Below are 27,660 nucleotides of genomic sequence, written 5' to 3' on the forward strand. Positions count from 1 at the left end.
TATGAACTGAAATAAAAAAGGATGTTTGAAAGTCTCAGCAGGTCTGGCAGCATCACACATTGATTTATGATTTGACCCAGAGCTACTAGAGGGATGCAAAAAAGAATTTTTTTGTGCTGCAAATGTTAATGCACTGGAAATTTTTGTACTCAAGTACGATGGAAGTGAAGATGAACAGTTATCTCTAAAGGAAATTGAGTAAGCATTTAAGCAAAGTGAACTTGAAAGGTCATAGAGTTATAGCGGGGAAATGGGACTAACTGGATTGCTTTGCAGAGAAACTGCATTCATTTGATGGGCCAAATGCCTTCTTATATGCCACGATGATCTTTAATATAAAACATTCAAATATATTTCAATAGCACAATCTTGATACTACCTGAGCTCGCTTCACCATATCCTGACATGTTCCCAGTTGCTTTTCCATCGCAGATCTAATTTGCCGTGCTTCATACTCTAATTGCCTTCTGGTCATGTCAGTCTGCAGAGAGAACTGTCCAAAGTTGACCAATTCAATATAGTTTCCATAATATATAGAAAATGGCATCAAAACGTATTATTTCAATAACCATTACATATTCACAGTAAAAGGTTTGACCACAGCTTTGGGAAGGCAAAAGATGACATACTAATGATTTTAGTTTTTCTCCCCTTAAAATAATAGGTTCACTTAAAAAGGAACACAGTGAATCTGACATTAGAACAACAAAAAGATAATACCGTAGATTCCGGACTACAGAGCGCACCTGATTAAAAGCCGCACGCTCTAATTTTAGAAAGAAAATCAATTTTGTACTTGTACAAGCCGCACCGGATTTTAAGCCGCAGGTGTCCCACGTTGTAATATGAGATATTTACACAGAAAAATATTACACGTGAGGATTTTTTAACTCTTAATTAAATCCGTATGGTAACATAAACAAATACATATTGCAAATGCTTTTTTTTGAACAGTACCTGTAACACAGCTAATTTTAAATATACATACGTATCGGTAACACACAAATTACGTTGCGTATACTTTTTTACTGAACAGTGCACGAACAACATTCCAATATCTCCTAACAACTGGTAAAAAAATATATATATACTGCAGCCTACCAGGAAAAGTTATTGATCGCCTTCTTCATCTTCCTCCTGCGCACTAAAACCATCAAAGTCCTTCAGTGTCCGAATTGAATAAAACCTCAGGATCTCGTCATTCACTTCAGTCTCTTCGTTGTCGCTCTCACTTGAGCGCACGTGGTCCTCTTCATCACGCAGCAGTTCAGCCTTTCGAAACCCGCTGGTGATGATGGATGTTGTGACACGGCTCCACGCATTTAGGATCCACTGGCAGACTTGAGTTAAAGATGCTCTTCGCATGTGTCCTGTTTTGGTAAAGGATTTCTCGCCACTCGTCATCCAAGCCTCCCACTCAACGCGCAGCGCCACTTTAAATGCCCGGTTCACGCTGATGTCCAGTGGCTGCAAATACTTCGTAGTGCCCCCAGGAATCACAGCTGGATTTGAGTTTGTACTCTTGATGGCAGCTTTCACTAAACTTTCATTGTCAGCCGCTTAAAAAATCACCATCGGTGGAAGCTTTAGTCCGGATGCTGTGCAGCTCAGAACACAAGTAAAATGCGTTCTCTCATGGCCACTTGTTTTCAGTGTGATGGACGAGTCACCTTTTTTATTAATAGTCCGAGTGAGAGGCAGGTCAAACGTCAAAGGTACTTCATCCATATTTATGATATCATCCGGCCCGATGGAATTCTCCGCTATCTTTGTTTGAGTGAATGTGCGGAAGTTAGCAAGCTTTTCCTCGTGGTCGGGAGGGAGCTGCTGACACAGAGTCTTGCGTACCCTGACGGACAGGCCTTTTCGTCTCATAAATCTAAAACACCACGATGGCCCACCTCTAAAATATTCGATTTTCATTTTGGTGGCGATTGCTTTAGCCTTCAGTCTGATCTGCACGGTGGAAACACCGCGGCCGCCTGCTCTCTGTGTGTTAACCCAGTCTTCAAGAAAGTTTTCAAGTTCGGGCCATCTGCTATGATTACCTCTGAAAGCTTTTGTCGTCTTTTTGCATTGACTCAGTTCTTCATGCTGGCGTCTCCACCGTCTCACCATCGATTCATTTATGCCAAGATTATGTGCAGAGGCTCGATTTCCTTCTTCAACCGCCAGATTGATCCCCTTTAACTTAAAAGCTGCATCATATGCTTTTCTTCGAGTGTTTTCCATGTTGATGAGGGTGAGTACAAATGACTGATTTACAATAATTTAATTGTGAAAGTGCGCTTGATTTATCGTACAATTTCATTGGACCTCTGTGAACTACTCATCAATTTTATTGGTCTACTGTTACGAGGCAAAATGTTTTTGGCGGCATGAAAAAAAAATATGCATTAGCCGCACCGTAGTATAGGCCGCAGTGTTGCTGCAGTGTTCAAAGCGTGGGGAAAATGTAGCAGCTTATAGTCCGGAATTTACAGTACAAAAAAATTAAGCAATTTGAAAATATAAAGCTTCAAAGCTTGAGATAAACAAGAACTGGTGTTTCTGTCAAGGCTTTAGGTTTCAGGAGGTGATTCACTGCCAACAGGATACCAGCCTTCAAACCCTAGTATTTAAGTACAGGTGTAGGTCAATAGTGAACTCCAGGAAGCGCATAGTAGGAGACTTAATTATCGAAAAACCACTGAAAATCAGGGATAATTGGTCAGACATTACCTTGTTAGAGATTGTCCTTAGCTAGTACCTTTGTAGTGTGACTCTTATCAGGCCATTGCTACATGGTGTCTAGTTCTTGGTACATGCAAGTGTGGGTTGCTTTATTTACGAGCAAGTTGAAAACTGATATTGAACAGTGCAATCATCAACAAGCATTCCCACTTCTGAACTTATGATGGAAGAATGATCACTATCAATTGAGCCTAGGATATAGTCCTGAGGAATTCCTGAAGTGATTGCCTGGGGCTGGGATGACTAAACTCTTTTCTTTCTTGGAGCTATATCAAAGAGTTGCACCATGGTAAAACAGGCCATTCAGCCCACCATATTCATGTTACCCGTTGCACCTAATTGCCATAGGAGACCTATAACCTTCTTTACCTTGACAATTCACGCAGTTGTCTAGCTGTTTTTTCAATGATGTGAGCTGCAATGATATATAGCGATAATCTATCTATCAGTACCCAAATGGTACATGCGCTTATAAGGAAAATACTACTTATTATTTTGTAAGATTTCAGAACCTTTTCCATCAGAATTTTCTCAACTGGGGAACAGAAAATTGGTGGCCACTCAGACCTCAATGAAATTCCAGCAGAGTACAATTGGAAATGACAGCAGCAAAGACCAGACGCTTCGTGAAGTTTGTCTTTTGATTAAGCACAGGCTTGTACGATAGTTCAAAATTTCCTTAGAATTGCACAGGGAACTGACAACACTGAATACTTGGGCTAAAAATTTTTGATACATATTAAGTATTATTGTATAATAACACTTAATTTCATTAAAGGCAAATTACCAGACACATTAAATTCAGTTTCATAATTTAATGACAAAAATTTGAATTCACAACTCAAGAGTCAAATACAGATTTGAATCTAACAGAATTTTTAGTTCAGGTTTACCTAAAACGATGTTTCTATTGCCTATTATAAATTATTTCAAAATTCCAGTTTCACCATGGATAAGAGAAAGCCAAACTCCACTGAAAAATTATTTTCCCAACTTTTGTAGTTTCCATTGTAACTTCTGTTATCACAACACCTTGCACAATTAATTAAGATTCCAAACTACTTGCTTCACTCCTGACTACCTTTTTTCCCCTTCCTGGCCAATCATATACTCATGTCAGCTTTTATCACCTTAGCTTCTTTATTGCGTCAAATAGAGTTCATATTCTAACTTCTGCTGCATTCCACAGCTCTTACCAACCCTTACTGTGAATCCTTGGAGATATCATTGTTACTTAGACACATACTGATCTGGGTGCCACGGTAGTGTAGCAGTTAGCACAATGCTATTACAGCTCAGGGTGTCGGAGCTCAGAGTTCAATTCCAGCGCCATCTATAATAAGTTTGTACATTCTCCCCGTGAATGCAAGGATTTCCTCCGGGTGCCCTGGTTTCTTCCCACAATCCAAAGACGTACCGGTTAATAGATTAATTAGTCATTGTAAATTGTCTTGTGATAAGGCTAAGGTTAAATATAGTTGCAAAGAAAAGTTGTGAACCCTTTGCATTACCCGATTTTCTGAATTAATTACTCATAAAATGTGGTCTGATCTTCATCTAAATCACAGTAACAGACAAACAAAAACTGCCTAAACTATTAAAACACAAACACATACTTTTTCTCATCAATACTGAGAACACCAAACAATAACAGCCTAGGTTCAAAAAAGTATGTGAACCTCTGGGGTAATGCCTTCTACAAAAGCTATCTGGAGTCAGATGTTTCAATCAATGAGATGAGATTGCAGGTGTGGGTTGCAGAGGTGACACACAAAATCAGGTTAATGACAGAGCCTGCTCTTCCCAAGAAAGATCTGTTTATGTGCACCATGCCTCCAACAAAACAACTTTCAGAGGACCTTGAAAGAAGAGTTGTCGAGATGCATGAACCTGGAAAAGACTACAAAAGCACTTCTAAAGACTTGGAGTGATCATCGGTCCACAGTAAGGGAAATTGTCTACAAATGGAGGAAATTCAGTCCTGTTGCTATTCTCCCGAGGAGTGGGAGCCCTGCAGAGATCACAAGAGCACAATGTGCAATGCTGAAGGAGGTGAAAAAGAATCCTAGTGTAACAGCAAAAGACCTGCAAAAATCTCTAGAACTTGCTGAAGTGGACAATGTTCTATAGACAGATGAGACAAGAGTTGAACTTTTTGGCAGAAATGCACTTTGCTATGTTTGGAGGAAAAAGGGCACTACACACCAACACCAAAACCTCATCCCAACTGTGAAGCATGGTGGAAGGGGTATCATGGGTTGGGGCTGCTTTGCTGCCTCAAGGCCTGGACAGCTTGAAATAGTTGAGGGAACAATGAATTCAAAATTGTATCAAGACAGTTTACAGGAGAATGTCAGGGTAGCGGTCTGTTACCTGAAGCTTAATAGAAGTTGGATGATGAAACAAGACAATGATCCAAATCACAAGAGTAAATCAACAGCAGAAACGTTAAATGGTCTAAAATTCCTCCTTGGTGGAGATTACTGCTGCAAAAGGAGATTCTACAAGAGATTAAATACAAGGGTTCACATACTTTTTCCAGCCTAGACCATGAATAATAAACAATATGTTCAATAAGTACATGAAAAGTACAATTGTTTGTGTATTATTAGTTTCACCAGACTGTATTTGTCAATTATTGAGACTTAGATGATCAGACTACATCTTATGAGTAATTAATGCAGAAAATTAGGTAATTGCAGAAGGTTCACAAACGTTTCCTTGCAACTGTAGGTGGGTTGCAGAGTGGCGCAGCTTGTTGGGCCGGAAGGGGCTGTTCATGCTGTATCTAAATAAAAAAAAAAGTATAATCTCTCCCCTCTCTGAATTGTCACCCTAGTCCAGTAATGTCCTTTGCAACCAGAACTATGGTGCGCTTTCACCAATTATATACTGGTATTTGATCTAATTAATCACTCTATTCTCTTCCTGTGTGAAGGCTTTGCCTTAGTTTGATTCTACTGTTTACCTTAATATGGCAAGATGATCCGAGGGAGATTGAGAAGGATGCTTTTGCCTGTAAATATGTATAGTTTCAGAAAATGAATCATCAATTGAAGACTGAGATAAGGAGAAATTTCTTACACCAGAGAGCTGTGGAAGCCGCGTCATTGAATACATACAACATGGAGACTGGCAAACGTTTCAATTGCAAGAGTCAAGGATGATGGAAAGAGGGTGGGTGTTGAGGCTGAGTTTGGATTAGCCATAACTGGAATAGCAGATTCAATAGGGACAAATGACTTCTTCCTGCTTCTTCCAGTCTAATGGCCTCTTCTAATGATGTTTCTACCTCTCTGTAGAAGGCTCCATGTTTATATCGCTGGTCTTCATAATTTTTTCCTACATAATTCATAGTCACGATGTCAATGCTCACTTGCGTAGATAACATTTAGCTTTACCTCCATATGACCTTAATTCCCTAACTTATAATGTTTAGTTAAACTCTGGCCAAAATTTAAGCACTGGATGAGGAAGAAATGATTTCAAGTCCATTTGTTCTCAAACAAAATGATGAAATTCTCCTTCGTTGTGTGTGCACAACATGAGTGTTTCATTTGACTCATTTAGAGCTGAGAGTAAAATCTTATGTCCTATCCATTAATACGACTACCTATATAGTCTAGATGTAGCAATGTCTATCAATTCTTACATTTGTACTACAACAGCTCAAACCCCGACAGAAGTTTTTCTTACTATAGACTCAAATATTCCAACAGTCAATTTGAAGGCTTTCCAAGATATTAATCCAAATTCCATTACATAATTTTTCTCCCAAATGATACCCATTCTTGCATCACTTCTGACCTTAAAAATATTCAACTCCTTATACCTCACAACACTAATTTCATATTCTTTGTCTCATTTACTGGGAACATAATGTCTTCATGCTTTTACATAGAAAACATAGAAAACCTACAGCACAATACAGGCTCTTCGGCCCACAAAGTTATGCCAAACATGTCCCTACCTTAGAAATTACTAGGGTTACCAATAGCCCTTTATTTTTCTAAGCTCCATGCACCTATCCAAAAGTCTCTTAAAAGACCCTATCGTATCCACCTCAACTACCACTGTTGGCAGCCCATTCCATGCACTCAATACTCTCTGTGTAAAAAAACCTACCCCTGACATCTCCTCTGTACCTACTCCCAAGCACCTTAAACCTGTGCCCTCTTGTGGCAGCCATTTCAGCCCTGGGAAAAAGCCTCAGACTATCCACACAATCAATGCCTCTCATCATCTTATATACCTCTATCAGGTCACCTCTCATCCTCCGTCGCTCCAAGGAGAAAAGGCCGAGTTCACTCAGCCTGTTTTCATAAGGCATGCTCCCCAATCCAGGCAACATCTTTGTAAATCTGCTCTGCACCCTTTCTATGGTTTCCACATCCTTCCTGTAGTGAGGCGACCAGAACTGAGCACGGTACTCCAAGTGGGATCTGACCAGGGTCCTCTATAGCTGCAACATTACCTCTCGGCTCCTAAATTCAATTCCATATTGATGAAGGCCAATGCACTGTATGCCTTCTTAACCACAGAGTCAACCTGTGCAGCTGCTTTGAGTGTCCTATGGACTTGGACCCCAAGATCCTTCTGATCCTCCACACTGCCAACAGTCTTACCATTAATACTATATTCTACCATTATATTCGACGTACCAAAATGAACCACTTCACACTTATCTGGGTTGAATTCCATCTGCCACTTCTCAGCCCAGATTTGCATCCTATCAATGTCCCGCTGTAACCTCTAACAGCCCTCCACACTAACCACAACACCCCCAACCTTTTTGTCATCAGCAAACTTACTAACCCATCCCTCCACTTCCTCATCCTGGTCATTTATAAAAATCACGAAGAGTAAGGGTCCCAAAACAGATCCCTGAGGCACACCACTGGTCACCGACATCCATGCAGAACATGACTCGTCTACAATCACCCTTTGCCTTCTGTGGGCAAGCCAGTTCTGGATCCACAAAGCAATGTCCCCATGGATCCCATGCCTCCTTACTTTCTCAATAAGGCTTGCATGGGGTACCTTATCAAATGCCTTGCTGAAATCCAAATACACTACATCTACTGCTCTTCCTTCATCAATGTGTTTAGTCACTTCCCCAAAAAATTTAATCAGGCTCGTAAGGCACAACAAAGCCATTCTGACTATTCCTAATCATATTATACCTCTCCAAATGTTCATAAGTCCTGCCTCTCAGGATCTTCTCCATCAACTTACCAACCACTGAAGTAAGATTCACTGGTCTATAATTTCTTGGGCTATCTCTACTCCCTTTCTTGAATAAAGGAACAACATCCGCAACCCTCCAATCCTCCGGAACCTCTCCCGACCCCATTGATGATGCAAAGATCATCACCAGAAGCTCAGCAATCTCCTCCCACAGTAGCCTGGGGTACATCTCATCCGGTCCTGGAAACTTATCCAACTTGATGCTTCCCAAAAGCTCCAGCACATCCTCTTTCTTAATATCTACAAGCTCAAGCTTTTCAGTCCACTGCAAGTCATCACTACAATCAACAAGATCCTTTTCCATAGTGAATACTGAAGTATTCATTAAGTACCTCTGTTATTTCCTCCGGATCCATACACACTTCCCCACTGTCACACTTGATAGGTCCTATTTCTTTCTATCCTCTTGTTCTTTCACGTCTTATCCTCTTGCTCTACTGTTACATATTGAAATTCACGCCAAGATTCCATAGTCATTTATTACTGCCTATCATCCACCCTCTCTTAAAGACTTCTTACCTTTCATTTCATCTTCAGCTATTTCAAGTTCAGGTTAAAGACACATTTCCTAAAGCTTCCCATACATTCATTTATTACCTCTTCAAAACTCAAAATCCTTTCCATGATCTAGGCTAGGGTTTATGGGACACAGGTATCTTTTTCATTCATCATTGCTGGTATCTGATATTATTTAATTCTTAGTGCCTTCAATGAGGCATTTTCAGAATGTATATTTTTTTTCTTACTGTAGTGGCCTCATTCACAATGTAACAAGTAAAAAGGTTCAAAACAATACAAGAACAGATATAGCCAAGAACTTTTACACAATTATGTGTTCCTACCTATTTTTAGAAAAATTAGAATTGGATTTGAACTTACATTTTCTGTAAGGGGGAGATTATCAATCTTCTTTGTAAGATTTTGAAGCAGTGCATAATACCAGTCCTTTTCCTTCTCTTCCTTTTCAATCTCAGCAAGTAACAAAGACCTATAAAATAAAGAGAAACTCTAACGTTACAACACACAACTTGTTTAAAACAAGTACCAGGAATGTCTGTCCAATGGGGGATCACGTTGCCTTCATTTTCTCTGGTCAATTGTCAAAGGCAATTTTAATGTTAATTTACATAACATGCTGCTCTTTAAAGAAAGCAACTTTATGTCATATACCTTCCAACTTATTATTCTCAGATCAAGGAGAACATGCACCTTCAAAAGACACACAGTCTACTTACAATTAATTAAACAACTTCAGGTCAGAGTTTAACAGATGGGACTCCACAGGACTGCCAATTTTGGTTCAGCCTTCTGTCAATTGAGTCGTCTCCACTGCCGCCGATGTTGTCTCACTCAGAGTCTGACACAAACATTTGAAGGCCAGTTCAGCAGCTCACTGAATGCAGGCTTTGCCAACAAACTATCTGGGGATGCACAGCAGAGATATACAGCCCAGTGGCCTAATATAAATATTGTCCTGAAGACCAATTTTGATTTTAACCTATTGTGCTCTTATGTGGGGTTGTTACACATGTATGCTCATGATATCAAGTTCTAACAACTGTTTAAATGCACCACCACAGTATCACCATATCTGCATTTAAAGAAAAATCTTATACTACTGGTGGTTGGCTGTCGTGTACGATGATGATGGAAAACCTGTGGAGGACAGTTTTTTGTTTTATTCTAAACATTTATTTATTTATTAAATTTTAGAAAATTACAAAGAATAAATGTGATGAGAAATAGTGAGAAAAATATTAACCCTCCCCACTCCCCTTAACCCTTATCTAAAGAAAGAAAAAAAGAGAAAGATTGCCTGGATATCGGAGGATCCCCACATGCTCCATGGATTTCAAAATAATTTTAATATTTATTTTTACTTTCCCCAATTACTTTATAATTTTATCTTCAAAGGACCTATGTATTTAATCCTATCTTTTGTAGGTATGGGAGCCAAATTTTCAAAAATATATCATATTCATTTCTTAGATTATATGTAATTTTTTCAAGTGGAATACAACTATGTATTTCATTATTCCAACGATCCATAGTTAAATATAAATCAAATTTCCAAGTAACTGCGATAACTTTTTTGGCTACTGCCAATGCAATTTTTATAAATTTTTTCTGATACTTATTCAATTTAAGTTTCCGTTTTGTCTCTTCAATGTCTCCTAATAAAAATAATACTGGACTATGTGGGAGTGGTATTCCAGTAATTTGTTCCAATAAAAGTCTTAGATTTATCCAAAATGGTTGAATTTTAAAACAAGACCAAGTAGAATATAAAAAAGTACCAATTTCTTGATTACATCGAAAACATTGGTCAGACATATTTGAATTTAATCTATTTATTTTCTGTGGTGTTATATATAATTGATGTAAAAATTATATGGTATTAATCTAAGTCGAACATTTATTGTATTTCTCATACTATCAGCACATAATCTTGACCAGTTTTTTCCATCAATTTTAACATTCAAATCAAATTCCCATTTTTGTCTTGATTTATGAATTCCTGATTTAATTGTCTGTTTTTGAATCAAATTATACATACATACAAATTTTTTAATTTTTCCTTTTCGAATTAATATTTCTATTTCACTAGATTTTGGCATCAACAATGTTTGACCCAGCTTTTCTCGTAAATAAGCCTTTAATTGAAAATAACAGAAAAGAGTGTTATTTGATAGTTTATATTTATATTTTAATTGATCAAACGACATCAATATACCTCCTTCAAAACAATCACCTATATATTTAATCCCCTTTTGGAACCAATTATATAAAAGTTTATTATCCATTGTAAAAGGAATAAGCCTAAATTGAATTAAAGTTCTTTTTGCTAATAAAGATTTCTTTATCTCATCGTCCATATTTACCTTATTCCATAAATCAATCAAGTGTCTTAATATAGGAGATTCTTTTTTTTCCCGTATCCATTTAGATTCCCATTTATATATAAAATCTTCTGGTATATTTTCTCCTATCCTATCTAATTCTATTCTAATCCATGCCGGTTTTTCTTCATCAAAAAAAGACGCAATAAATCTAAGTTGATTTGCTTTATAATAATTCTTAAAATTTGGAAGTTGTAACACTCCTAAATCAAATTTACATGTCAATTTTTCCAATGATATTTTTGATATCTTTCCTTTCCAAAGAAATTTCCTTACATATTTATTCAGTTCTTGAAAAAACTTCTGAGGTAATTGTATTGGTAAAGTTTGAAATAAATATTGCAATCTAGGAAATATATTCATTTTTACAGCATTAACTCTACCTATTAATGTTATTGCTAACATCATCCATTTATCAAGATCCTCTTTTTTTTAATAATGGCAAATAATTTTGTTTATATAAATTTTTTACATCATTATCAACTTTAATACCTAAATATTTTATCCTGTTTATTGACCATCAAAATTGAGTTACTAATCGACATTGATTATAATTTCCTTTGGTAAGGAGTAAAATTTCACTTTTATCCCAATTTACTTTATACCCTGATACTTTCCCATATTCTTCCAATCTAAAAGATAATCTTTGCAAAGATTGCAATGGGTTTGTTAAATAAATCAAAACATCATCAGCAAATAAATTAATCTTATATTCTTCTTGATTAACTCTGAAGCCCCCAATGTCTGAATCTGTTCTAATTAATTCAGCTAATGGTTCTATTGCCAATATAAATAAAGCAGGTGATAATGGGCAGCCTTGTCTAGTTGACCTCGTTAAGCAAAATGGTGTTGAAATCTGACCATTTGTAACTACTTCAGCTTGAGGATTAGTATTTAAGGTTTTAATCCATTGTATAAAAGATTTTCCTAACTCATATTTTTCCAATACTTTAAATAAAAAATCCCATTCCAATCTATCAAATGCTTTTTCTGCATCCAAAGCAACTGCCACACTCATTTCCTCTCTTTTTTGTGCCAAATGAATTATACTAAGTAACCGGGTTAGATTATCCATTGATTGTCTGTTTTTAATAAAACCTGTTTGATCCATATGTATTAATTTTGGTAAATATTTAGATATTCTATTAGATAAAATTTTTGCTATTATTTTATAATCTGTATTCAACAAAGAAATAGGCCTATATGATGTTGGTTTTAAAGGATCTCTATCTTTTTTTGGCAATACAGTTATGATCGCCGTTAAAAAAGATTGTGGGAGTTTATGCATTCTTTCCACTTGGTATATTAATTCCATAAAAGGAGGAATTAATAAATCTTTAAATTTTTTATAAAATTCAGGAGGAAAACCATCTTCTCCTGGGGATTTATTACTCTGAAGTGATCCTAAAGCTTCTTCAACCTCTTTTAATGTACAGGGCCTATCTAATCCTTTCTGTTCTTCCAAATTTAATTTTGGAAGGGTTATTTGTGATAAAAATTTATCTATCTCAGCAATCTTATTTTGTGATTCTGATTGATATAGTTCAGTATAAAAATTTTTTAAAGTTTCATTAATTTCTAAAGGTTTATAAGTAACCTTATTTACACTTGTTCTAATTGCATTTATTGTTTTAGAAGCCTGTTCTGTTTTCAACTGCCAAGCAAGAATTTTATGTGATCTTTCACCTAATTCGTAATATTTCTGTTTTGTTCTCATAATTACTTTTTCTGTACGATATGTCTGGAGTGTATTATATTGTAGTTTTTTTATTAACAAGTTGTCTTCGGTTTTATTCTGTCATATATCTTTGAGATTCTTTTTCTAACTTTATGATATCTTTTTCCAATTGATCTATTTCTGCCATGTATTCCTTCTTAATTTTAGATGTATAACTTATAATCTGACCCCTTAAATATGCTTTCATCGCTTCCTATAATACAATTTTATCCTCAACTGAATGTAAATTTGTATCCAAAAAAAATTGAATCTGTTTTTTCATAAAATCACAAAAATCTTGACGTTTTAATAAAATTGAATTAAATCTCCATCTATAAATCAATTCCTCCTTATCCATCATTATTATTGTCATTATCAAGGGGGAATGATCTGACAGTATTCTTGCTTTATATTCCACACTTTCCACGCTATCTTGAATATTTTTTGATAATAAAAAAAAAATCAATCCTTGATTAAGTTTTATGTCTATTTGAATAAAATGAATAATCTCTTTCTCTTGGATTAATTTTCCTCTATATATCAATCAGGTTTAAATCTTTCATTAATGATAATTAGTTTTATTACTTTTGATTTTGTAGCAATTTTAGTTGACCTATCCAAAACTGGATCTAAACAAAAATTAAAATCTCCACCTATTAATATGTTATCATGTGCATCAGCCAAGTTCAAAAAAACTTCTTGTATGAATTTTGCATCATTTTCATTTGGTGCATAAATGTTCATAAAAGTCCATACTTCTGGAAAAATTTGACAATGTATAATCACATATCTCCCCCCAGAATCAATTATTACATTTTGTATTTTAATTGGTAAAGATTTATTAACCAAAATTGCAACTCCTCTCGATTTTGAATTAAATGAAGCTGCAATGACATTTCCAACCCAATCCCTCTTTAATTTCTTATGTTCTGTTTCTGTTAAATGTGTTTCTTGTAAAAAAGCTATATCTCCTTTCATTTTCTTAATATATGTTAAAACTCTTTTTCTTTTCATAGGTCCATTAATCCATTAATATTAAAACTTAAAAATTAAGTAAATTAATCATTCATAATACCTTGGGAACTCTTTAAAATTCTCCATGTTGCTATGAGTTTCTCCCCAACCATCCAGGCAAAAAAGAAGAAAAATAGAAGAAAGATAACTAATATATAAGAAAAAAAAACAAAGTACCACCCCACTAATGTTGCGAATAAAAAGAACACAACATTACTCACCCCATTTTACGGGTCAGGCAATCGCCATGATTGTACACGTGAAACTCGCAGCCATCGATCAGGAGCTCTTCCAGCTCCTCCGCAAAAAAAAATATATTAGTGAAGAAAAAAAATAATTAATGTCTCTACTCCCAATTAATACTCAACTTTTTTTTATATAAATGTCCATCGTCCAACCTTGTTTCAGTCTTCATCATTAGTCCATTTCATTTCTACAACTCTTTACTTCTTCGTGGACATCAGGTAATTCTTGTACAACTTTCTCCGCTTTCCGGTACTCAACGAAAAATCATCTTTCTTCGTTATCCAGGAAAATTATCAATTTTGCTGGATAGCTCAATAAAAATTTATAGCCCTTTTCCCATAAAAATTTTTTCACTGGATTAAATTCCTTCCGCCTCTTCAAAAGATCGTAACTTACATCTGGATAAAAAAAAAACTCTTTTCCCTCCTATTATCAATGGCCCATTTCTCTTTTTAGCACCTTGAGTAGCTGCCTTCAAGATCATTTCTTTATCTTGGTACCTTAAACATTTTATCAAAATTGATCTTGGATTTTGATCTTGTTGAGGTCTTGGTCTTAAAGCTCTGTGTGCTCTTTCAATTTCAATTACTTGGCTTCCTTCTTTCATTTCTAACATTTTCGGAATCCATTCTTGAAAGAATTTTATTGGATTTTCTCCCTCTGTACCTTCCATAAGACCAACAATTTTGATATTATTTCGTCTACTAGAGTTTTCAAGTGCATTTATTTTTTCTAACATCCGTTTTCTTTCTATTGTCCAGGCAAGATTATTGTCTTCTATCTTATCTATTCTTTTGGTGTTTTCCTTCCACTTTTACTTCCATCTCTTTAACTTTATTATCCATCTTCTTTTGTTTTTCCACCACATTATCGAGTTTACTCTGCATCCTTCTTATAGCTTTTAATTCATTCATAATATATATCAGGATATCTTTTATGTCTCCTTTAATCTCTTCTTTCTTTTCCTCTTCTTCTTACTCTGAATTTCCCAAAGAGTCTGATTCCACTTCCGATTCACTTCCAACTGTAGTTGGGATTTGTAGTTTTGTTAATATCCGTTCATGCATACTTTCGCGCATGCATTGTTCTTGCTGTTTCTTCTTGGAGACCGCCGACATTGCTGCAACTTCCGGTCCCGAATCATCAGAAGTGCCATACACTTCGCCGGGAGGAGATCCAACTTGAGTCCGAGGCTTCACCGAGACGGTTAGGCCTTTTTCTCCGCCGATTTGCGCAGTCTTTGAAGTAGTAGCTTTCTTCTGTCTCAGTTTAGGAGCCATATCAAAAGATAATCCTGAGTTACTTATAAATAGTTTCTAGTAGATATTGTTAACTCTTCTTCATTTAAAGCCTATTTCATTACTTTTTACGAGGGAGCTGGATTCCCAACGTCTCGACCCTACGTCATCACGTGACGCCCCCTCAAGCTGCAGGACAGTTTTTAAAACGGAAAAGCCGTTGCAATGGAGCACTTCCATTCTGTCAACCTCAGCAGTATTAGTCCAGTAGTACGAACAAGTGACGCAAACTCGTTGCAGTGGATGACCATGCCTTGTCATGTCCTTTGCTCTTCATGGGGTATTGCAGTGCTGCCTTCCTGGCCATTGGATCTCATCCGCCCAGTCTGCCGGAGGTGACTTCGCATGCTGCGACAGGCATGCCCCTATCTCACTGGTGTATGGGGCTGCCGGCTATCTTCACCTGGTTTGACCTGCCTGTCAAAGCGGTTTACCGGGGTATGGCCACTGTTGCATGCAAATAGCTATGTGGACCCACTCTTCTACAACTGGAACTATGTTAAAGGATGCCAAATAATGGGAAGACTACTATCGAGCTAACTTACAGGAAAGTTAGATGTGCAACAGGCAAAGAATGTAGTACTTTGGATACCTAAATATACTGTAGATAGGGGTAACAATAACAAAGGCAAAGCAGAGGAGGAGTTTCTGAAATGGGGTTAGAAGAGTTTTCTTATAAGTGTTTCTGGCCCAAAGATTTTGTTCTAGGAACTTAACTGAGCCAAATGCCACAGGTGTGAGTGGAAAACACCTAAGAAATAGTGATCAAAATTACATAATGTTTAGAATAGCTGAGGAGATACACCCAGCCCAAAATAATGAATTGGAGAAAAGCCAATTTCAATGTTTTATGTGATGAGTACAGATTTGGCCTGGGTAAAACAGAATCAAAACTTGGCAGGCAAAGCCAAAGTTGAACAAATGAAGATATTTTAAGTGAAGCTGCTTTAGCCACAAAAACAAACAATTTGGTGGAGGAAGCCAGCAGGTCAAGCGGCATCAGCAGATGGAACTATCAACGTTTGAGTCGGAACCCTGCATCAGGACTGGCAAGATGGCCAGCATAGAAAAAAAAGGGAGATGGTTGGAAAGGAGTCTGAGGTGATTAATAGACGAAGGGGTGCATGATGACTGGCAGATTGCACCAAATACAGGAGAAAATTAGGTGTTGAGTTTGAGTGATAGTAGCAGGAAATGAGAGACAGAGGCAAGAAAAGGAAGAGAAAATATTGAGCAATACACCCTATCCTCATTATATGCGTCTTCAGACAATGTGGATTCACAGTTATGCGAGGAGCACTGCTTTCCCGCCAATACAAGTCATGTGCACACACCTCACAGTCTCACTCCCGCTACTCCGCATTGGTCTTGGCAAGGTGTGGATGCGCGATCTCGCGCTCTTAAACTTCTGTTAGTTTTACCTACAATGCAGTGATTTTGTGCTTGAAATATTTAACTATACTTCCTAAGCATCCGACGTCATGTCCTGGGCCATCAGGCCAGCAGCAGAGAACTGCTTTAACACTTGAAAAAAAGTTGGAAATTGTAAACAGCGCGGCATCGGCTGAAGGTAACACAGCTCTGGGACGCTACTGTCGGGAACAGAATCTTGCCTTCAAAGTTCTTTTGTTGTTTAACAATGCACCAGCCCATCCTGAACATTTGGACAGCATCCATCCTAACATAACAGTGCGTTTCACAACACAACATCGCTGATTCAACCACTCGACCAAGGTGTGATCCACATTCAAGGCATACGTATTTTTTTTGCGGTGGACTATCTCTCAGATGCTGCAAGCAACAGACGATTTTGAAAATCCCGGGAGTTTACCAACGGTGAGGGAATGGTGGAAGTTGGAACACTTGGCACAAATGGCGAAGGACGTGGACCCAAGTTTAGAATGGAGTCAGCATTTCAAGTCAAGTCATTTTTATTGTCATTTCGACCATAACTGCTGGTACAGTACATAGTAAAAATGAGACGACGTTTTCCAGGACCATGGTGTTACATGACACAGTACAAAAACTAGACTGAACTACGTAAAAAAAAACAACACAAAGAAAGCTACCCTAGACTACAGACCTACACAGGACTACATAAAGTGCACAAAAACAGTGCATGCATTACAATAAATCATAAACAGGACAATAGGGCAAGGTGTCAGTCCAGGCTTCGGGTATTGAGGAGTCTGATAGTTTGGGGGAAGAAACTGTTACATAGTCTGGTCGTGAGAGTCCGAATGCTTCTGAGCCTTTTCCCAGACGGCAGGAGGGAGAAGAGATTGTATGAGGGGTGCATGGGGTCCTTCATAATGCTGTTTCCTTTGCGGATGCAGCGTGTGGTGTAAATGTCCGTAATAGTGGGAAGAGAGACCCTGATGATCTTCTCAACTGACCTCACTATCCGCTGCAGGGAATTGTGATCCGAGATGGTGCAATTTCCGAACAAGGCAGTGATGCAGCTGCTCAGGATGCTCTCAGTACAACCCCTGTAGAATGTGATGAGGATGGGGGGTGAGAGATGGACTTTCCTCAGCCTTCGCAGCAAGTAGAGACGCTGCTGGGCTTTCTCTGCTATGGAGATGGTGCTGAGGGACCAGGTGAGATTCTCCGTCAGGGGACCAAGAAATTTGGTGCTCTTTACGATCTCTATTGAGGACGTCAATATTCAGCATCATTCTGTGTCCTCCTGAAGTCAACAACAATCTCTTTTGTTTTGTTCACATTAAGAGACAGGTTGTTGGCTCTGCACCAGTCCGTTAGTCACTGCACCTCCTCTCTGTAAGCTGACTTGTCATTCTTGCTGATAAGACCCACCACGGTCGTGTCATTGGTGAACTTGATGATATGGTTCAAGCTGTGTGTGGCAGCACAGTCGTGGGTCAGCAGAGTGAACAGCAGTGGACTGAGCACACGGCCCTGGGGGGCCCCCATGCTCAGTGTGATGGTGTTGGAGATGCTGCTCCCGATCTGGACTGACTGAGGTCTCCCATTCAGGAAGTCTAGGATCCAGTTGCAGAGGGAGGTGTTCAGGCCCAGTAGGCTCAGCTTTCCAATCAGTTTCTGAGGGATGATTGTGTTGAATGCTGAACTGAAGTCTATGAACAGCATCCAAACGTATGTGTCTTTTTTGTCCAGGAGGGTTAGGGCCAGGTGGAGGGTGGTGGCAATAGCGTCATCTGTTGAGCAGTTGGGACGGTACACAAACTGCAGGGGGTCCAGTGAGGGGGCAGCAGGGTCTTGATATGCCTCATGATGAGCCTCCGAAACACTTCATGATGATGGATGTAAGTGCAACAGGACGGTAGTCATTTAGGCAGGACACTGAAGACTTCTTCGGCATGGGGACGATAGTAGCAGCCTTGAAGCACGTTGGAACAGTGGCGCTGCTCAGGGAGATGTTGAAGACGTCAGTGAGAACATCTGCTAGCTGGTCTGTACATCCTCTGAGCACTCTACCAGGGATGTAGTCTGGTCCAGCAGCCTTCCGTGGGTTGACCCTGCACAGGGTTCTTCTCACGTCGGCCACAGTGAGACACAGCACCTGGTCATTTGTGGGAGGGGTGGACTTCCTCACTGCCACGTCATTTTCTGCCTCAAACAGGGCTTAGACGTTATTCAGCGCACCTGGGAGGGAGGCATCACCTGCACAGTCAGCTGATGTTGTCCTGTAATTGGTGATGTCCTGAATGCCCTTCCACATGCACCTCGTGTCGCCGCTGTCCTGGAAGTGGCTGTGGATTAGTTGGGCATGTGCACGCTTTGTCCCTCTGATAGCTCGGGACAGTTTGGCCCTTGCTGTTGTTAGAGTTGCCTTGTCACCTGCTCTGAAGGCGGAGTCGTGGGACCTCAGCAGCATTCCCTGCCATCAACTCTTCTTCCCTACAAGCAAATTTATGCTGAAAAACAAAATGCTGCCAGGCAAACAACCCTCACCACTTTATTCAAATCGGTGTCATCTCCTGCTGCTGGCAGTTCTAAGAGTTCTGTGAGTCTTCCTTCACCCCTTGCTGTGCTTGATATGATCCTGACAACCACAACCATCCACCTTATCCATGTAAAGCTGCCCAACACCACAACAACCACTCATCTCCCAGATCGAACACACCTGCCACTGTTGGTGAGTACTGTACACACTAGAATTTTAACTTACTATGATTTATTACATTGAATATTATCTTAAATTGATGAAATATAATACAAATGTTGTCTTGTACTGCTTTTCTGTCGTATTAGTATGAAAATGTGAATAAATTACAGATAAAACATATTTAGGAAGCCCTCTGGAACACATCCCTATTTTCTCCATTTAAATAATTATTTACATTATGCGTCAACTTCGAGGAACAGGAACATATCCCCCGCATATAATGAGGATAGGGTGTAGATGGAGGTAGGTGGTGGGTGAGAGAGTGAAGATAGGAGACGGCAGCTGAAGGGAGGTAATCTTGAACAAAGGACACTGATAAGTAATGAGGTGATAATGGGAACTTCAGACTCTTTCTCATCATTCCTCTTTATTAGGCACAGAGTCATAAAACAGTACAGCACAGAAACAGGCCCTCTGGCCCATCTAGTCTGTGCCAAATCATTAATCTGCCTAGTCCATTGGACCTGCAACTGGATCATAGCCTACCATACCTCTTCCATCCACGCAGTCATCCAACTTTCTCCGAAATGTTGAAATCAGACTCACATCCACCACTTGCGCTTGCACATCCACACTCTCACCACCCTGACTGAAGAAGTTATCCTCATGTTTCCCTTAACATTTCACCTTTCACCCTAACCCATGTCATCTAGTTCTAGTCTCACTCAACCTCAGTGGAAAAAGTCTGCTTGCTTTTACTCTATTTATACCCCTCATAATTTTGTATACCGCTATCAAATCTCCCCTCAATCTTCCACATTCCAGGGATTAAAGTTCTAACGTATTCAACCTTTCCCTACAACTCAGGTCTTCAAGTCCTAGTAACATTATTGCAAATTCTCTTTGCACTCTATCAACGTTATTGATATCTTTTCTGTAGGTAGGTGAACAGAACTGCACAACATACTCCTTACCAACATCTTATACAACTTCAACATTACATCCGAACTCCTGTACTCAATACTTCGATTTACGAAGCCCAGAGTGCCAGAAGTTTTCTTTATGACCCTATCTACCTGTGTTGCCACTTTCAATAATTATGGATCTGCATCCCCAGATCCCTCTGTTCTACCACACTACTCAATACCCTACCGCTCATCATGTACGACTATCTGGTTGTTCCTCCCAAAGTGTAACACTCCACACTTGCCTGCATTAAATTCTACCTGTCATTTTCAGCCCATTTTCCCAGCTGATCCAGATCCCACTGCAAGCTTTGATAGTCTTCCTCATTGTCTGCTATACCCTCAATCTTGGTATCATCCACAAATCTGCAGATCCAGTTTACTATATTATCACCCAGATCGTTGATATAGATGACAAACAATGCACCCTACACCAATTCCTGTGGCACACCACTAGTCACAGGCCTCCACTCAGAGAGGCAACCAGTCTCTGGCTTTTCCCGTGAAGCCAAGGTCTAATCCAATTTACTACCTCATTCATTCATTGTACAGTACTGCAGTAATTTTATGTGTTCCACTATACCGCTGCGACACAAAAAACATATTTTATGATATATGAGTCATGATAAATCTGATTCTGATATGGGTCTTTATTGTGGGCAGGTGTCAGAGAGAGGGGAGTCATGGTTGTGAAAAGGAGAAGGGAAATGGGGGAGGGGGTGGGGAAGCAGAAAGCACCAGAGGGACATCCTGTAATGATTAATAAACCAATTGTTTGGAATCAAATGACCTTCCCTGAAGTCTCAAGGCTAGGCCTCAAAATGTCTCAAAAACCATGGTTCCATAAACCTGTTATCTTGGCTTTTCATTCTGACAGGAACATACAAACTCTGCACTCTCAAAATTTCACTTTTTAAGGCCTCCCGTGTATCAAGTACACCTTTGCCAGAAACAACCTGTCCAATATACAGTTGCCAGATCTTTGCTGATACCATCAAAATTGGTCTTTCTCCAACTCAGAATCTCAACTCGAAGACCAGACCTATCCATTTCCATAATTACCTTGAAAGAAATGGTATTGTGATCACTCAATGCAAAGTGTTCCTCTGCATAAACTTCTGTCAATCTACCCGGTCTCAGTCCCTAATAGATCTTGTACCGCACTCTGCCTAGCTGGGACTTCTATGTACCGATTAAGGAAACTTTCATGAACGCATTTGACAAACTTTCCCACCGAGCTCTTTTACAGTATGGGAATCCCAGTCAATACGTAGAAAGTTAAAATCACCTACAAACACAACCTTGTTTCCTGCAAAAGTCTGCGACCTCTCTACAAATCTGTTCCTCTAAATCCTGCAACTGTTGGGAGATCTATAATATAATCCCATTAACATGGTCGTATCTTTCTTATTCCCCAGTTCTACCCATAGAGTCTCAACAGACAAACTCCCCAGGCTGTGCTGTCTGAGCACTGCTGTGACATTTTTCCCAATTAGTAATGCCACCCCCTTTAATCCCACCTGCTCTATCACATCTAAAATAATGGAACCCTGGAACATTGAGCTACCAGTCCTGCCCCTCCTGTGACCAAGTCTCACTTGCCATATTGCCTCTCCACTCTCAGTCCTGCTACAGAACCTAAAACATCGATAATTCTTTTCCTCTCACAAATGCTGCTTGATGCAATAGTTCCTCCAGAATTGTTCCAGATTCCAGCATCTGATGTTTTTTGTGTCTGCATCAACCACACACAAGGTTGACAGAAAATGAGGATGGGAGAGTAGGTTGCTTAACAAAAATAGGAAGTTAGATTGTTAACACAAGAAACAGGGTGATTGCAAGCCATTCAGAGACGTATGCAAAGAGAAAGCACACCACCGACAGCAATCACAAAAGGAAATACAAAAATATCCTCCAGCCACCTAACCAGGAAAAGCATCATCACATGAGAGGTGAAATTCACAAGAAAGAGGCAATCAGATGAACACAGAGTACATGTCTGAGTTGCTAAATGATCACTTTACATCAGCCTTTCCTCAGGAAGAGATTGTTGGAAACTCAGTATATCACTGAGACTTTGGACGGACTAAAATAAAGATAAACTACAGGAAAGGTTAACCACAATGCAAGTGGGCAAGACTTCTGATCCAGATGGGAGTCAACCTTGGTTGCAAAGGTTATCAGCGTCATAATGGACATCACTGCAGAGTCTTAAAGTGGCTAGGGATAATTTTTAGTGAGGCACTGGTTTTGTTTCCAAATTACTCCAGGTTCAGCAAAGGTGCCATTAGCTTGGAAAGTAGCATATGTAACATATTAAAAAATGGGAGATAGTAAGAATTAACTAGCTTAACACATCACAGCAAAAATGCTATTATTATTAGAAGTGTTATAATAGGGAGCTTGAAAATTCAAAATCTTCCTGCAAAGTCCCCGTCTTTTGTGAAAAGAAAATCGTGTTTGACAAATTTTTGGAGCTCTATGAATAAGTAATGCACAAGTTCAAATTTCCAGAAAGTGAAGTTAGGTGTGACACCAAAGATTATAGTAAAAAAAAATAAAAGCCCACAGTTTAAGAGACAATATATTGGTATGAATGGAATATTCATGCTAGTTAATAGGAGATAGAGAGCATATGTATTTGTTTTTTTTTACACTGGTAAGATAAAAAAAAATGTGGTGTGGCACTGGGCTTGGAGCCAGCGCTGTAACTTTCTTCAATTTAGATGAATGAACCGACTGCCACTGCGTGAAGATAGGAGGAAAGCGTGAAATGGATAGAGGAGACTAAAAAGGGGTAGGATAGATGGGCAGAGAATGATCATCAGAAGGGATTGTGCATGTGTTGGAAATCTTGAGTAACACACACAAAATGCTGGAGGAACTCAGCAAATCAGGCAGCATATAAGGTGGGGAATAAATCAGCAGGGAATAAATCCAAGACCCTTCATCAGGTTTGGAAAGGTAAGATGTGGCAAGAGATGTGGCAAATGGAGTATAATGTGGAAAACTATAAAATTGAAGAAGTTTAAAATGTGCATTATCCAGGGAGGCATGGTAGTGTAGTGGTTAGCACAAAGCTTTACAGTGCAGGTGACTGGGGGTTCAGTTCCCGTCGCTGCTTCTGAGGAGTTTGTACGTTCTCTCTGTGATCATGTGGATTTCACTCCAGGTGCTCCGGTTTCCTCCCACAGTCCAAAAATGTACCAGCTGTTAGGTAAATTTGTCATTGTAAATTGTCCCGTGATTAATTTTTAAAAAATGAACCCTGAGTGATTGTAGAGCTCTAAGATACCGAGGGACCCAAGTTCCCTCGTATCTGATTCACAAAAGGCTGGTGTACTATATACAAGTATTTAAGAAAGATAAAAGATTTTTTAGTGTTGGGAACTGAACACATAAGTATGGAGGGTATGCTTTAGTTATACTGTATGGTGCATCAGTGACATCACATCTGCCGTATTCTGTACTGTATTAGTGTCCTTTCCTAAAAGGATCGTATATTTTTAATTCTGCAGTTGAAGCACAAGTAAAATGTACACAAAAGCAGGAAGGGAATGAGTGACTACCAGTACAATAGAAGGCAGGTAATGCAGGAAACCTGGTGGCTATTGTACACACATCCCTCCCCCACTCCTAACAGATCACTGAGGAATTTAAGATAATACTGCACAACAGCTAAAAAACAATTAATTAAAGCTCTGCTGTGGTTCTAATTACATCCAATAATCCAGAAAATCTACTGCCCTGGTACTGAAGTTAACTCAGTGACAGTGCATTTTAAACAGAAATTGTTAAAGGCAATGGCATGTGAACTTCAGAGGGAAACGTCAACAATGTGGAAGTATTAATTAATCATAAAGATTCGTCTTTATTTATCAGAACTTATAAAGAGAGCTCGAAGTAAGCACATAATATACAATGCTTGCATAGAAGTTGTATGCTGTTCCTCAGAATTCTCCCTTCAAAAGGTGCAACTTTCAAAGCAAAAACTTTCAGATCCTCTCTATTACATAAAAGAATTTTAAAGAAGCCTTGTATCCATTGTGGCTAATCAGAGGCATCACTGAAGACCATGCCATAAGCATTTTGAAAATGAAAAGCATCAATTGGATCTATTTCTAAATTGTAACCAATACTCTTCAAGATTCTGCTTATAACTATATCCCTAACCTACAGCACTGGAAAGGATCTGCAAATGTGTTGACAATCTCAGGCTTTAAAACTTAAAAGAAGTGCATTTCTGCATGTTACTCTCCTCATTAGCTATTCCAGACATTCTGAAAGAAGTCTGGATAATTTCAAGTGCAGCTCAGTTACGTAGATCAAAACTAGTACTTATTCTAGCTCAATGCACTGTGTAATGACTTGATCTTTTTAGCAGTATGTAAGACAAATATTTTCACTGCATCTTGGTACATATGACAATAATAAGCAAATACCAGTACAATATATTTAAAGATAAAAACCTTCAGGAACATTACACACAGTAATGGGTATTGTTCTCCAAGAAAGTCTTACAATTTTCCATTTGCAGAATTGCTGAACTTTGTTGTAGCACTGAGAAGTCAATATCTCCAAGTAGGGTTGGAAAAGATTATAGTGTTCTGGATATACCACACTGTGTTGGTCCTTAACAATGGATTGATAACAAATCATACTGACTGAAGGTTAAGAAAAAGATTGAGCAATGTAGTGGAGATTTTGTAAGAGGGTAAATGGAAAAGACTGAGCACAGTATCTCATCCACTGAGAAGACTGTGAACGACCCTACATTTACACATAATGAGCAAAATAAAAAAAACAAGTTATTTGAGTTAGAATTCTGATACCATTTAATGTAAAATGTTGCAATAGTTCAGTTCACACTGTAGTTTCACACAAAATTTTAACAAATATTTAAAACGAAAAATGTGAGAATAGTAAAATGTGTTGGATGGGAAATATGTATTGTTACATATTAAAGATAATTAATAAGTCTGCACATGTTTTGAGCCCATGTTAGCAAGCATGTCAACAGCACAAAGTTTGAGTTAAAGGCACGGCTAACTCAGAATATATTCAGGAATTCCTGCTCTGCTCTGAGTTAAAGAAACTAATTATACCCTAAAATAATAGCAATGACATAAATCAAGATGTACCTCTCTTTTTCTAATTCTTCGAAGCACCCAGTGCTTTCTCTGCTTCCATTGATCAATCCTCTTCTTGGAATTGAACCCAATGGAATTGGACTACAGTCTCCCAACCGACCAGACACTGATCCTTCTCGGCTTCCACATGAATGCAGTGACATCTTTGGCCATAATTTTATTGCAGGTGAATTTACGCACTCCAAGTTCAGTTCTGAAAAATAAAATTATACATATTATCAGGCATTTTGTAAAAAAATGTTTTGGGAATTAAGAAAGATTATTATGAATTAAGAAAAATTCATCTAAAATCCATACAACTGTGAAAACATTCTTAAAATAACACAACCTACTATAGAATGAATCCGAATACTCAGAAGAAACTATCCAGAAATCTACAGGTAAAAATGTGCACTATTATCACTAGTGCTAGCTGACAGCGCTTGTTCAGTGAAGGAAAAAATGAAGACCATTATGATTAACTTAGGTATCATGAAGGGCATTCATATCATATCATGTTACGGTTTGGCCCAGATGTGGACACAAAACCAGTTTTGCGATGAGAGTGTGTTTCCCTCAACAGCAATGCAATGTTTCACTGATTTGGAATTCATTGTCTTGTAGAGCAGTAGAAGTAAATTCAATTGCTGTTTTCAAAAATTTAGTACTTGAAGAATAACATAACCCACAGATGAATCTGATATCTGTTTGATGGGCCGAATTCCCTCTTACAGTTCTATGACAATTCAATGCAAAAGGTATACAATAACAATGTGAAAAACTCTGAAATGCGTGAAATGTCATCCAGCAGAAAGGTATTATGGCTGATAATGACAATTTCAACTCCTATACTGAATCACAGGCTTAGCTTCACCTTTTGTCCATGAGCATTTGTTCCATCATGATAGCTGGGATGACCCGATTATTATATTTAGTCTATGCAAATCTTCAGATGATAAAGTAGTCAATGTCCACATGCAACATGATGTAGACAACATCTAGAGTTATGCTGATAAGCAAATATTTATCATGAATATTACAACAGACAATAAGTGCAGGAGAAGGCCATTCGGCCCTTCAGGCCAGCACCGCCATTCACTGTGATCCTGGCTGATCACCCACAATCAGTATCCAGTTCCTGCCTTATCCCCATAACCTTTGATTCCACTATCTTTAAGAGCTCTATTGATCTCTTTCCTGAAAGCATCCAGAGACTTGGCCTCCACAGCCTTTTGGGGCAAAGCATTCCACATATCCACCACTCTCTGGGTGAAAAAGTTTTTCCTCAACTCTGTTCTAAATGGCCTACCTCTTATTCTTAAACTGTGGCCTCTGGTTCTGGACTCACCCATCAGCGGGAACATGCATCCTGCCTCCAGAGTGTCCAATCCCTTAATAGTCTTATATGTTTCAATCAGATCCCCTCTCATCCATTTAAATTCCAGTGTATACATGCCCAGTCGCTCCAATCTTTCAACATATGACAGTCCCGCCATCTCGGGAATTAACCTTGTGAACCTATGCTGCACTCCCTCAATAGCAAGAATGTCCTTTCTCAAATTTGGAGACCAAAACTGCACACAGTACTCCAGGTGTGGTCTCACCAGGGCCCTGTACAGCTGCAGAAGGACCTCTTTGCTCCTATACTCAATTCCCCTTGTTACGAAGGCCAGCATGCCATTAGCTTTCTTCACTGTCTGCTGTACCTGCTGTTACGTACCCCATAACTGGGTCACTTACCAGCAAAGATAGAGAGGTCCGTTGAAGTCTTATGGTACTATTTTTAACCGTATTTATTGATAAAAATACACAAAAACAATATCAATGCAAACATACAGATAATATACGTCGTCAATACTAAATCTAAAAGCGCAGGTATAATAATAATCAATAAGAAATAGCTCTATCATTGTCTAGGGGATAATGTATTGTCCAATGGAAATATAAAAGTCACTCAAGTTCATGCAGGCTGCAGCCTTTGGTTGGCGTCAAGAGAGAGAGTTTAAAACTTGCCCATTCCTTTTATGATGTCAATACTTCGAGAGTTGTTGGGGCTGATTTCTCCTTTGTTTTAGCTAAAGCCGTTCTTCCGTGGTAAGGCCCACCAATTCCGAGGCAAATGGAAAAGGATGCACATGGGCTTTCCACCGGCTGTCACTATTACGGGATTTCTTGCGTTTCTTCTGGTGCGTCTAAAGGGGCTGTTCCCCAGACCCTCTTTTATCCTGACTCATAGGGTCTCAGATGTCAATCAGGTTGGGATCATGCAATCCCTCCACCAACCCCCTCTGATCATTCCCTGAGGGCTTCCATGAAGTACA

The 27,660-nt window shown here is 38.8% G+C and overlaps 1 protein-coding gene across 12 annotated transcripts in view; it reads right to left on the bottom strand.

Annotated features, from left to right (window-relative positions):
• LOC132393988 (adenomatous polyposis coli protein-like) overlaps positions 1–27,660 on the bottom strand; it is a 124,738-nt gene that overhangs the window by 23,339 nt on the left and 73,739 nt on the right. For 8 of the 12 annotated variants that reach the window (XM_059969519.1, XM_059969527.1, XM_059969521.1 and 5 more), the window contains 3 exons: positions 25,352–25,553; positions 8,860–8,968; positions 380–493 (listed from right to left, as the gene is read on the bottom strand). In XM_059969519.1, coding sequence (XP_059825502.1) covers positions 380–493; positions 8,860–8,968; positions 25,352–25,553 — 425 coding nt within the window. Of the gene's footprint in view, positions 1–377; positions 494–8,859; positions 8,969–25,351; positions 25,554–27,660 lie in introns of those variants that run through there. The other 4 variants (XM_059969531.1, XM_059969529.1, XM_059969520.1 and 1 more) reach the window with 3 other exon arrangements.

The sequence above is a fragment of the Hypanus sabinus genome, chromosome 5 (genome assembly GCF_030144855.1).
Source record: "Hypanus sabinus isolate sHypSab1 chromosome 5, sHypSab1.hap1, whole genome shotgun sequence".
Classification (NCBI taxonomy): Eukaryota; Metazoa; Chordata; class Chondrichthyes; order Myliobatiformes; family Dasyatidae; genus Hypanus; species Hypanus sabinus.